Source organism: Struthio camelus, chromosome 10 (genome assembly GCF_040807025.1).
Source record: "Struthio camelus isolate bStrCam1 chromosome 10, bStrCam1.hap1, whole genome shotgun sequence".
NCBI classification, from domain to species: domain Eukaryota; kingdom Metazoa; phylum Chordata; class Aves; order Struthioniformes; family Struthionidae; genus Struthio; species Struthio camelus.
The window spans coordinates 1,493,985-1,508,181 of NC_090951.1; the positions used below are offsets into that span (position 1 = coordinate 1,493,985).

General features: G+C 37.6%; 1 protein-coding gene across 4 annotated transcripts in view; it reads right to left on the reverse strand.

The window, feature by feature from the left end:
• The window catches only part of NFAT5 (nuclear factor of activated T cells 5), an 82,906-nt gene that overhangs the window by 7,763 nt on the left and 60,946 nt on the right, over positions 1–14,197 (reverse strand). For all 4 annotated transcript variants that reach the window (XM_068955812.1, XM_009686993.2, XM_068955813.1 and 1 more), the window contains exons 8-13: positions 14,135–14,187; positions 11,617–11,749; positions 10,040–10,117; positions 6,480–6,628; positions 3,540–5,973; positions 559–805 (exon numbers count right to left, since the gene is read on the reverse strand). In XM_068955812.1, coding sequence (XP_068811913.1) covers positions 567–805; positions 3,540–5,973; positions 6,480–6,628; positions 10,040–10,117; positions 11,617–11,749; positions 14,135–14,187 — 3,086 coding nt within the window. In that variant the 3' untranslated portion in view covers positions 559–566. The remainder of the gene's footprint in view (positions 1–558; positions 806–3,539; positions 5,974–6,479; positions 6,629–10,039; positions 10,118–11,616; positions 11,750–14,134; positions 14,188–14,197) is intronic.

Here is a 14,197-nt window from a genome sequence, read left to right on the forward strand (position 1 = left end):
TTTCTAAAGCCAAGTTATACCTGGTGGACAATACTAGATTCTAGAGTCCTTCTGCACTTGGTACTTATCTGCAGTCAAAGCGTTTTTCACCCCTCTGAAAAAGGTACCTTCTAAGAGCAGAATGTTTTTTAAGGAACAGCTGATTGTGTTAACTCATTCTTAACAGACTCAGCATGTGGCACACTTACTGCCCACCATATCCTACAGCACCTTGTATTCACATTACATTATTGTAACCAGGAGGACAGCTTCAGAAAAGTACAGATTTGAGGTGTGATATATAACCAATAAGCCTTAAGTTTTTAAATACAGTCACACTTTATAATGCTTTTATCTGCCAAGCTGTCAGTTATCTACTCACTCCTCCTTCCTAATACAGTACTAGGCTGTAATATCAGGTGACAAAATATATAGCAGTTAAAGAACAAAATCCAACTTCAGTCAACTGTTTCATAAAAATTCTGACCTCTATTATAAATTTAGTACGTATACACACACAAACTTACTGAACAAATTGCATGACAGGAGAGAACCTACAAACCCAAACGCACTACTTACTTATCTAATTAAAATGAGCCAGCCATATTGTTCCCCTGGTTTTGCAATGACACAAGCAGATCATCTATTTTCTCAATATTCTGATTGGCTGCCATAGATGAAGACAGTGGAGAAGTCTCGGGTATCTGCTGGGAGAGAAGCGCTGGTACTGTTGCTTGCCCCTCATTCTGTGGCTGACCTGGCTGACTGATAGCCATCAGCTCATCCGGCAACGTAGCTGGTCCAGAAGTTAAGAGCTGGCCACAATCTGTTAAGTAATAAGTGAAAAACAAACAAAGCGCCATTTAAATTAGGCTAATACACACACTGAATTAGCAAGGTTCTTTACATCTATCCAAATTTACTATAGACTATATATAAAGTTATATGCATTTTTGTTCACATGAAAACCTTTGCTCGCTGCTCCCTCAGTGGATAAGCACAGGCTCAGGGTATGCGTTTTGAACATATGAATTCTGTATTATGACCAAACACTATTAATATCCCAGAGGACAGTATGTAGCTGGAAGTAAAACAAAACCTACAGCGCAAGAGAAAAGTTACTGAGCGTGCCCATCCTTTGTCTTCGTTCATTGTGGACGTCTCTCTCAGTTGTCACACTATTCACTAGCTCCTTCTATAAATCTGAAAATGCTGTCACATCTTCTACCATTTCTAGCATTATCTCCAGTTTCATGAAAAGGTTGGACAATTAGGCCATGTACAGCCACGGAGTTCATAACAACAAAGCACACACTTAGGTGTAACAATAGGAACAAGTACGTAGCTATGGCTTTCTGTCCAGACGTTATATAAGGGCTAAATCATCACTTGCATCTGTTACTTCTGGAGCTTCAAGGTATGTACAGCCTTTTAAAGGCATGTGTGTCCAAAAGAGCTTGGAACAGAGGCTAGACTTAGAGATGGGATACAGGGGAAAAAAAAAAAAAAAAAAAAAAAACAACAGGCTTATAAAGTTAAAGGGGTTTCAAACCCACCACAATAGACACTTCTGCACTGCATGCTCCAAAAATCCTTTTCTTTTACAAGGCATTAAGAATTCATTAGAGACATTGTGGGAACCAAATGCAGCATCAAAAAGGATAGTGTAACTATCTTAAGAGAGCATAGACTTTTTTAATATAAATGTGTGAGTACATATAAATATATATACACTCACACAATTCAAAGGCGCTTTTGGTCACATGTTAATCGTAAGTGTAGGAAGACCGACAGAGAGTTAAGCTAAGAGTTCTCATGTAAAATCAGCAATATAAGCGTATATGCAGAGCATACGATGAAGGCTATGTAAATTCTCAACGGAAGAGGTGTATTACATATTTCAGCATTTTTTTGATAAAGAAAAGAAAAAGGGAAAAACAAATGAAAGAATACATACAAATGGTGTATTAGGGAGAAAAAAAATACTGACCACATGTCCTGCCCTCTGCCAACACCTGCACATAAAACGGGTGTAGTATCTATGTTACAGTCAAATCTTTCAAATGTGAACACAGTATTGAGCTAGCCAAATTAACTAGAATAATTTGGTAGTTTTCTAGATGATAAAGATGGCTTTGCAATTAAGGCACTGAAGTGGTATTTGAAGTTGGAAAGATTTAGTCGTAAGAATAACTTAAAATTTATATCATAGTAATACCTACTCTTACATGGATGGATAAATCATATCATCCTCTTAGTTCTCCACACATTTCTTTGTGGCCTATTCCCATCTTCCAAGAACTCAGGCAGCTAAGCAAAATGTGGAACAAAAATACATTTCCCCTGAGACATACCTCAGGGTTAAAAAAAATAAATAAATAAATAAAAGGCTACCTTTTTGAAATATAGCTTAGTCAATCATCTAGATCACAGCAGCAAAGCTAGGAAAATACAGGTCGTGCAAAAGTTCATGGAACTTCTAAAACAACATTTTATCTGTAGCCATTTTTTAAAAAACAGAATTACTCTCTAAATTTTCAGCATTTCGAAGAATGGAAGGGACTAAACAATCACACAGGCCAAACACTAATTAGGTTGTTGCACAAATTTCAGATTTATCCTAAAAGATTTACATTTCAAAACAGTGCAGGTTTTCCTTCACAGAAATGTCTGAGAGGCAGATCTTTCAGAAAGAGCTATCTAACCTCCCCCTGCTCCAATCGAAATAACATCATTTTTTAAAGGGGGTGGCAGAACTCCAGTCTGGAAGTGTGGCTTGCCTCCTACACTATTCAGTATTGAACTTCCTGGGCAGCTTGTACTTGTTCTTGATCACAGTTATTTTTCCTACTGCATATAGCCTTTAGGTTTTTTGGCCTTCAATTCTAATTCTACATCTCCTCCAGCTCACTTTTAAATTTAAACAACAGAATATATTTGTATTCCAGTTTATAATAAAATGGTTCCTATAGCTAACACAGTCAACAAAATTAGCAATGGTGATCTCAAAGGAGGGTAGAAGAATGGGAAAGGTTTCCAAACTCAGACTGTACGGATTAACTATTTGCTTTATTAGTTCAAGTTATAAACATTTATTTTCTCTTATTAATCTCTTTTATATTAAAAAATATATACACAAAAAGATATATTAGGGACATCTCTAAGTATTATGCAAATTAGCCACCAAAAAAAAAATCTGTATGTTACAAGAGTCTAATTAATAACATGTTCCGTTTTCCTTTCTAGTCACCACAATTTAAGAGGAGGATGGTGGCAGGGGAGAAGAGAGTTTACTGGTAGTGCATGGGAACTGTACCATCACAAAGATAGGTATGGTTTTTAGTATTCCACTGAATATAACAGATGGTTCCCACAGATTTGGGTGAAATTTATCGCTACCTATCTTGAATGATTAGCACTTCTCAATAGAGGCCTGTAATCATTTCATTTAGCCTTAAAAATAACAGTAAATATCTTAGATTTGAATAATCATGGTCTCAGGAACTCCAATTACTAGCTCTTCTAAACTGTAAACTCAGAATCAGGGATCTAACACTTACTGTTCTGAATGCCAAACAGGAATATCCCTGAAGTTGGTTGAGATGAAGCAGGGGAATTCTGCAGTTGGCTGATAGCACCTCCTGCTGTGTTGTGAAATAAAGCAGCTTGTTGCTGTGGAGGAGAAGCAGTTCCTTGCATTCCTGCCATGCTGTTCTGAGGAGAGTATATAGGAGACTGCTGCAGCTCTTGCTGGCTCATACTATTCTGCAATGCAGACATGGAAGCTGAAGAGATGAAGAGGGTGACTTGTTGCTCTTGAGAACTTGGCGACCCTTGGACCAACTGAATCTGGGGTGAGTTATGGAAGATGGCTGGCTGCTGTGATTCAGCCTGGTTGGATCCAGGATTCTGAATCGAAGACACTGTAGTTTGACTCTGGAATTGCATGGGCTGCTGTTCCTGATTCATTGATGCCATGTTAGTTTGAGGGTGAAAAATGGATTGGCTTTGTTGCTCCTGATTATTAATTGGATTTTGATTTGGGTTGAAAATCATGTTTTGTTTCTGAGAAGCAATTGTGTTCATTGCATTCTGATTACTGAACATCATGTTCTGCTGCTGCTGCTGCTGCTCTTGAGATGGAGGACTACTCTGAATAGTAACTATTGAGTGCTGAGGCTGGAAGATAGCGCCTTGTTGGCTCTGGGGAATTGGATTAGACTGGATGGAGCCTAATGAAACTTGAGACTGAAACAAACCTTGCTGAGTAGGCTGACTCTGGGACTGTTCCTGGGGAAGCATGGAACTCTGGATATGAGATATCTGCGTTTGCTGTTGGAAAGAAGCTTGTTGCTCAGTGTTTGTAGCCGTCTGAAGAGGAGAAATGGAATTCTGGGTCGTAAAGAATGACATTTGCTCTTCCTGAGTTGCAGGGTTGCTCATTGAACTCTGGGAAAGGAACATGTTGGCAGACTGCTGGTCTTGAGGAACTGAGGAACTCTGCAATACGCCCATGGTGCTCTGTGAATGGAACATTGGAGGCTGCAACTGGTCCGAGGAATTAGCAGTGGTCTGATTGTGGACGATGGAATTTGCACTGTGAAAAATAGAACCTTGTGTTTCCTGTGACATATTTTGAGTATCACCAATAGGATTCTGAGAGTGAAAAAGTTGAGCTTGTGAATGTGGAGACTGTTGCATAAAGCTTCCTGACTGAATAGACATGATTTCTCCACCTTGCTGGAACAGACCACCTCCTTGTTGTTGAGTTCCACTTGCCTGAACAGTCATCATGTTTTTTGGAGATGAAAAAAGATTAACTTGGGACTGGCTTTCTCCACTGTGCTGCATCTGAACCATGGTCTGAAATACAGTACTTTGCATCTGTTTATTCTGTCCTGAATTTTCCTCTCCATCTGCAGAATTTGATGTCTGAAACATAGCAGGTCCATTGTTGGAGACTTGCTGCTGAGCAGCAGGAGTGGTGTCACTTCCAGAAACACCAGGAGATGAAGAGAACAATTCACACTGCATTTGCATGTCTTCACTTGTCGATAACCCACTCATTATGTGGGAAGCCTGCTGGTAAACAGGTGACTGCTGCAGGGCGCCATTCCCTGACGTTGTTGAAGAGAACAAATCAGACTGCATCTGTGTTGCAGCTTGGCAAATGTTTTGTTGCATTCCTATCACCATTGCCGCAGAAGTCTCCATCACCTGCTGCTGTTGCTGCTGCTGTTGCTGCTGATTGGACAATGCATTTTCAGGCTGGGAGTGAACATTTTCAGCTCTCGCAGGCAAAAGGCTCTCTGGTCTGGAATGGACAGCTGTCTCTGATGAGAAAAATTTCCCAGGATTTACACTGTTTTGTATCTGACTAACTTGCTGAAAAAGATCTGCATTTAGCTGATCTTGAACATCCTCACTGCTCTCTGACCCAGAAAACAAAACTGAAGATAGTTGCTGTTGAGCTTCCAAGACCTGCTGCACCAAGTCAACATCTCTACTGCTGCCAGTGGCAGTGTTAGTTGGAAAGTTTCCAGCTTGCAATTGCTGTATAGTGTTCTGTAACTGACTCACGCTGCTTGCCGATGAGAAAATACTTGATGAAATCTGTTGCTGTAACGCCTGTGCTGGTTCTGATAGCGTAGACTGTTGCTGCTGTTGAGATGCGTCAGTTAACTGTGACAAAGTTACGACTGTGCCATCCGATTGCAAGACTTCCCTGGTTTGGGGTTCTCTTGTTTGAAACTGGGCAGCTTGCTGCAGTAAGGCATCACTGTTCTGCAGCTGACCTGGAGTAGAGACTGCTGAAAAACTACCAGGCTGGGAAATGTCCTGCGTTTGAATGGTAGTTAGAGTCTCTGGATTATACACTTTCGGTTGTATTTGTTGCTGTTTTTCACTATCAGAAGGTAAATGAGAAGCAGAAGTTGATATGCTGGACATACTGTTTTCTAATGTTTGCTGAGCTGGTCCAACCACCTTTGAAGCCTGAAAAAAGCAATACATTCCAAATCATATGCTTACTCGGGTCACGTGTGGAAATTTCTACCATCCTGCTACATGCAGGAAAGATCTGCTAGAAGATGTGATGTCTACGTATGTTTCCACGCATAACTACAGAGAAGTAACCAAATGACTGGGAAAACAGTGGAAGTACTAGTTCAGATAAGTCCAAGACACAATTTATTTCATAAAAGCAACACAAGGAAATGATTAAATTATTAATATTCTTACAGTGACTGACTGGTTCTGTGTCACAGGGCAAAAAAAATCACCACAGTATTATTCTGCGACCTGTTTCAATGCAGGAACAAGGTAAGTTACTTTCAAAGGACCTTATTTATTACTTATGCTCTGTGTGCATATTTTTGGCATAGACTGATCTTGGCGATGACATTTTCCCCACGCGTTACTCTTCTCCACTGTGCATGATTAGAACACAAACGGACGGGTAGATGTAACTATTACAGCCAGTATCTTCAGGTCAAACTTACCTTGAAGACAGGGGGAGATCTTTTTTCTGCACTAACTTCCATGGGAGCCACATCTTCATTCTTAATCATACTGCTTGGCATGAGTGGAGTTATCAAGGCACTGGGAAGAATATTTACCTTTTCCAGGTTACAACCAGTGGCTTTCACTGCTGCAGTTACAAATACAAATACAAGAAAGAAAGAAAAAAAAAAGTCAATGAAATCATTAGCAATCGTTATACAAAAAAATGAGTTTCTAATGGTGGCCAGCTTTCACTGTAAATTTTCAGCCCTTCCATAAGGGCTCTCATCCTCATACAAGATCCATACAAGATCGTTATAAACATTTGAAAACTTCAAATCATTCTGGAGAACAAGTGAAGCCTTCAAAGGTTTTTTAAGAGTAACAGTAACGCCATACTTTACCTTTCATTTATTTCACATCTTTCTAGACCAGGACAGCCATCCATAGACAGCCTGAACTATAAACATAAAGGCTTAATATGTTATTCTCGGAATTAGCAAATTTCAAACTCAGTGCAATTATAGTATTTCATTTTGGAAAAAAGTCTGTTTTTTCAGACAAGCCTACAAACAACAGAGGGCTCATAGAGCATTCAAAACTACGTTTTCATTCTGTTAAAGGACTGATCAAAAAAATCCTTGACTAAATCTACATGACAGCCCTCTAGTATGCTAGGTGAGCAAGATCTTGTTTTGCCTTCAGTGTCTTATTTCTTTGTTGTTGTTGTTAAGTAGAAATGTAGCTTCTTGAAATGAATTAAATCTTTTTAGTATTATTTTTTCCTGGTCCAGGTTCAAAACATTCTTTAACCTAACTGAGGTTTTGGTCATAAATAAAATGAACTTTCTTGATTTCAAATACTCCTGAAATAGTTTGCGCCTAAAGTAAAGCAATGGTAGAGCAAATTTGCATCAAGAGTATGCCACGTCCTCAGTCACACTTCTTGTATGTTTATTCTATGTAAAACCAAAGATTCTCTATTGAAACGTTACTTTGTCTTTAGTAATATATTCACGGCTGTCAGTATACCCACAGCCAAATAAACTCTTTCCCTCCTCCTTCCAAACCTCACAGGTTTAGAATGGCTCCAGAAATAAAAGTCACGTGACCTGATTCGTTGGACTATATTTTGCTGGCAGGAAATGCAATTAGAATGAAACAATAATCTAAAATAAGTCTACTTCAAAACAGCTATTCATACACTTGACTTAAATAGAACTATTTGCTCTCAGGATTTTTCTATACTGTAAAGTCACAATTTACAAGCTTCTCATATGCTTAATCATTTTGTGTTCATCAGAAAAAATGAAAATTTAATACATAAATAATTTAAAGAATTCCAAAAGTATACAGATTAGATGCTGGCCACATGTATGTCGTTTCACAGTGACATGTTTGGTTGGAAGAATGAAGAATAATAAAAAGAAATGAGAGAAATCTCAAAAGCAAAGAAACACTGTTGGTTTGGGTCATTTACTATGTTTGTTTCTGTACTTCACTTCGTAGGATAACAGCTATTCAGAAATTCCAAATTAAGCCATATAGACCCTCTTTCCCATTTCTCCTAAAGAAGGTGGAAACCAAAATCATCATCAATCATTTAAAAATAATTCTATAGCATTACTTGAATGTTAGAAGGTAGGACATTTCCTCAGGCAAAGAGCTGAACCATAGTTACCCATATACACTCATCTTTCTCAGGTTTTAGAAAACAGCTTCAAATTCTAAGCCTGTTGTCTTGAAATGTAATTCGTCATTGAAATATGTCAAATCTGCAACACTCTTTCAAAGTAAGTTAGAGTAATGAATTTAAATGGCTTTGGGAAGCAGTGTTTTGGTTTTTTTACATAGGCAGATGTTATAATAGAAGAGATTTAACAAGGAATATTCACAGATATTCAAGACAAAGATTAAATTTGCTTATGATGGGAATAGAAAGGCCTTCAGTTCATTATATAATTCTTCATGTGCCTGGCAGCTCTAGCTTATTCTATTTGGCCAGGTTTGCTGTAAACAATGCCATTTATAAAATTACAAATTCTAGGATTTTGTTCCCAGTGAAAGGGAACAGGAAGGAACTAGCATCTCACTGGATCGTCAGCTGCTCTTTATCATTCCAGAACAGTGAGGAAGGATAGGGGCTAGGACACACAGAAACAAAGTACGCTACTGACAAAATTGTCTGACCTCAGGTTCTTGTTCAACCTATAGTAGAACAGCTACAGAAATGAACAGTCAAAAAAAAAGGGCTGGCTAGCAGAAAAACCCATACAAGAAAGTAAACCTAACATTTCTCCCACAAATGTAAATTTGAGGACATGAATCAATAAGAATAGCACGTTATCTCATATCTGCCTAATGTAGCATTCCAGTGTATGTTCTTCTGAAGCATTTGGTATCTTCCCTCAGTGAAGGCTGCATACTAGATTAGACAGATGTCAGGCTTGCTCTGATAGATCTGTTGTTATTATTCGTATCTTTTTAATCTTGTCTAAGAAATCTTTCCAGTCCTTTTATCAGCTTGTTTCATTGCCCTACATCTTTTTCTAAATTTCTCCCCAAGTATTCGCTGCAGATTTGAACTCATCATATCTTGTATCATCTTCCCTGACTAGTTAAGGTACAGTCAAGTTGTAAACATATCCACTCCCAAGGCTCAGTGTACAGCTATTAACTTTAAACATGAGCTTCATGATTTTAACCTGAAGCTATGGATTCCTATCAAACTTGTGATCACATTGTTAACCTGCTTACCTTTCAAACTGCTTTCACCAGAACAGGCTATGGAAATTTCCCTTAACCTTTGCCCTCTACCATAGTTTTAACAATCAACTAAGAAACTCTTCCTTCCTACACTTTATTCCAATATAGGAAGGCTCAATTCACCTCACACTTCAAAACTAGGCAAACCTAAAATTTGCTCCCTTGGAACAAAATGACAAACTTGGAGCATGGGCAAAACAGTTGATGGGGGGGGGGGGACACACACTGAAGGGAGAAAGCTGAAAATGCCAGAATTCGCATTCTCACTAGCTGCACTGAAAGCAGTCTTATATAACCACAGGACAACTTCCACTCTGTCTCTAGTACTACTACATCACTGTAACTTCTTAAAGAGAAGATTCCAAGCTAATACATGAGTGTTTTTCAGTGCTCAATTTGGCTTTTTTCTGTACAAGTTTTTTGTTTAGATCAACACTGCACAGTTTCTAAATTGCCTGTAGTAATTCGCATCTTAAGTTTCTCTCTTCTTCGTCTTCCCTTGCAAGCATATTAAATGAAGATAGAACGCAGGACCTGAGACAGGAAAATGTACTTGATTTTTTGTTTAATTGTTTTGGCAAAGTTTTTGTTCTATACTATCCCATGTGAAAATATACTTAAAAGAATATAGTTATAAAGTGAAATATTCAGAAAACAAGCCTCATTGTAAGAATGTTGTCAGATTATATAATCACATACTTATCTGCACAGGACCTCTGATTCGTTCCTGCAAAATTTGGTCAGGAATTTATAGTTAAATTATTAACTACATTGATAAGAATCAATTTAGTACCTTTTATAGCCTCTTCAAAACAGCAGTGTTGGGCTGGGCTAGAGATCTCCTTCTTCACATTAACGTTCAGAGTACCAGCTGTTAAGGCAAAACACATTGAAAGCTTCCTTATATTAAAATAGCAAGCAAGCGGAGCAAACCAAAACTATTAGCTACTCTAAGGTAATTGAGGTTCTTTGAAATCCACGGAAACATCCTGCGGTGTTCATAAACATTCTCTTTGTGGCTGTGCACACACCAAAATACTTAAGTTCAATTCTTTCTGGTCCAAATCATCTGCTGCCCCAGTGTAGCGTACCAAATGTGGAGGCACCTCCTATTGCATCTTTTGCTGTAAGTAAAGGAGTAACTGAATCTAGCCATACCTCAGCTCCTTCTCCTGTGTCCCATCTGTTCCTGGCTGGATGAAGACTACTTGTTGCATAATAAAATATAAGTATCTCAAGGAATCACAATTATGTAACAAAAATAATTGCTTTTTCTCTTCAAAAGTCTGCACGCAGAGTATTCTTCATGCAAGCTACACAAATAGTTCTGCTCTTTTAGAAGAAGCATACACAGTGTGTATTACCATAAAGTCCAAAACTATCTTCAAAAAAAAAAAATCTCTTTTTTTCCAGTTTACTTCCAGAGAGACAGAGATACACGCATAGGCTTTTGCTATAGCTTCCATAAATAATCCAGTTGCCTAAGCATGGATGAACACGGATTTTCTATTTCATGAGGGAAGAGGACACTACTGTTACACATTCCATAAACATCCTAAGGTCTATCAAAAAGCTCAGCTCACTTCCTCTGGGTAACAGGGACTGCTATATGGAATGAAAGGTTTTTTAATGGTTTAAATAATTAACTTAAATGACAATTTCCTGACCACTGCAAAATCTGGTCAGTGGATATTGGCTAGTACGTGCACATATTAATGGCAAATGCAGCTTTGGATAGGTTAAGTTGAAGCACTGTTGAAAGCAAGATCCTGTACATAGAAGACTGGAGTTAACTGTTCCAGCATAATTTTAGTACAGAGGTCTAGTGCAAAGTTGCACAGATGTATCTTTTCATTTTACATTGTCTATGCTGTTTTTACTATCCACTCTTCCAGTTTGCTGCAGTTAATTTCATTTCCACTTCCAAAAATGGAAAAGCCAGTCAGCAACTGCACTGTGGACTGTAATAGTTATGTATAAAAAGGTGAAATAGTTAAACTTCATCATTCCTTAGGATAATGCTTGGTTTAGTTTTTTTTGTTGTTGTTGCTGCTCATTTGGTGCACTGCATGTAGTATGCCTACTTTTACTTCTTCTCAGCTCCAGTTTGAACCTTACGCTAGAAATGGATGCTACTATATGAAATCAGCTGCCTGCACGCAGCCGCAATTTGAGCTACTTGCCACATGAAGGAGGAAAGCCAAGCCTTTAGATTTCATTATTTAACAGAGCAAATCTCACCCACAAGAGAAGTTTGAAAAGACCCTCATCACTTAACATTTCTGTTATATGAATACTACGCATTGGAAATGAGATGCATATCAGGTAAAACTGTCCATTCCTTCCCCCATCTTTCTTTATTTCACGTACATGTATCTGGAGTGTATGTAAATGGTTGCACATCATGTGATCTTCCAGCATTGGTCACCACATATATTCCCACAGAAACAGCCGAGGTTATTTGCTGGTCATGATATGGTGGCACCTTCACAATAAGGTGATTCTGCATTGCAAGAACAAAAGAATTCATACTGGAAACTTTATTTCATTAGTGTTAAGCTTTACTTATATCTACATCCATCAAAACAAAAAAACACCAGACTGATAAAGTGCTAGAAAGAATAAAGAAATATTGGGGGAACGCGATAAGTTATATTTTCAGTGAAGCAAGCTTTTAACTAAGTTGAGCTAGAAGAGACATTAACATGTTCTGCCTATATGATGCTTATTTGCAACTTACAGCTTCACTGGAAGGTGTAGATAGGAAAATCATACAAAGTATAGTACTTTAAACCTAAACTTATGCCTAAGAACTTTACTGAACTGCAACCAGAGTTTGAAGTAAGATTCTCCCGGAATCACGCAGGTTTCACTGTTCTGCGGAATCAGATCGTCATATTCAGTGAGAAAAGATGGAGGTTTCATGTTACATTTAAGCTGATTTAACGCTAAGCGGACATTAAAAAAAGATATGCCTCCAATCATTCATCAACAGTAATAGTCACAAACGAGCTATAGGCTAATGTCTACTCCTCAACTACCTACCCACTGAAATAAGAAATCATGCGTAAAGTACTGCTTTGAGAGTATTTAAAGAAGTAGGAGCAAGAATACATTTGTTAGATGTCATTTATATCTAATAATTTCTCCAATTTCAGTCCAAGAGTCCATAAAGACACTTTGTTGTGTCAAACAGAATACACACATACTTTGGAAGAAACATCAAATATCAACAGAAATTCAGTCAGGTATGAAGACTATGGAGTACATACAATATATGTCTACTCAGCAGTAATCTAATGAGTCCATAGGAAAGCTATTGGAACAAAAAATTATATTAGGCCTTTTAATTAAACCGCATGAAAGGCAAATACTTGCTCTCCAAGTTCAAATACCACACTCCTACTGTGTTATCTAAGTTCCCGATTAGGAATTTAACAATTACACTTGTGTAAACCCAACTGATAATAATGATATTCCACCAGACCCACGGAAGATCTCATTTGAAGAAAAGGGATATTGTGTATAAAAATGCACAAGAAGAGAAGATCATTAACCTGATTCCTAGGTCCTAAGTGAAACTTTCCATACTGTCAGTTAAGAGGGAAAGGCTTATTGCATTTTTGTTTGGAAACAGAATCTCAACTACAGCCAGGCATAGGATAAATCAGGAAGCTCACAGTGTTGCTTTTACTGTTGATTTTCACAAAAGAACTGTAAGTTGTATTCTGTAAATGGCTTTAGTGTATCTACTGTTTCAAAGACAACATTTTCTGAACATTAGATTTTAAGGTATGATGTATATCAAGTGCTGTAACCAAGTCAGAATAGGATGTTACCTTATATCAATTTACACAAAGGAAGGCCTTTTGCAAAGCCACCTTATTGATTTGCTTCAGGCAGACTTTAATTAGAACTTGTGCATGTCAGCTTCTATTTTATACATTGATTTGTCATACACACAAAATGTCATCCATCCAAAAAGTTTGCAGTCAGTCTGGTCGCCAATTACCTCCTATCTCCTTTCTTCCATGGTATCACAGTAGTTCTATTCAGTTTGGGCACTTATCAAATAGGAAATTTTTGAAAATAACTTGAGCATGGTATAAAGCAAACTGAAGTACAGATCCAACAGAATGAAATTCTCATTATTAGAAAGAGATATGGAATGCAAAATGGCAATCACAAAACAGAAGCTTGCTACAAGAATGCAGAGGCAGTCCTTCTAGAGAAGGAATGTACACTACCAACTTTTTACCCCAGAGGTCTCTCTCTGTTTCTTGCGCTCAGTACAATACAATTCCCTTTCTAAGGGATGAAAATAAGAATCTTATTAAGCCTCTATAACACTTCATTTTTTTCAGAAGAGTCTGTCGTCTGTCTTCTTGTCAACTAGCAAAGATTATAGACAGAGAAGACTAACACAAATAATTCAATTGTTTAGAAGTTATTCTTCAGTTAAGTACAGAAAATAAGGAAAGTTAAATTTGGGCAAAATTCAAGCAGCCAAAGTAGTATAAAAAATGATACAACACAAATACAGCTACTATGTTATTTTGTTTAAAAAAAATCTATTTTTTTCTTCAAAAATAGGAAGATATTTTTCTTTACTCCTATTACTGATGGAAAATACAACTATTGGGTATCTTTTTTTAGCTTTAATCAACATAAGCCACACACAGTATTTACAGCAGTGGAAGTGAAATCTCTCTGAAGTCAGATTCCCTAAGTATACACTTTGTATTTTATGTGTAATATGCCATTGTTCCTGGCCCACACTTGTCAAACCTATCAATCAAAATTGGTCTTGACGATGTTAAGGGGCAATCTTTTCAGGTGTTTATAAAGAACAAATTATTAATAATGAAAAGAAAAAAAACAGAAATACCTGATGAAATAATTCCATGTCTATTTCAGCTTCTGCTTTCCAAGAATTTTCATCTAAATGAAG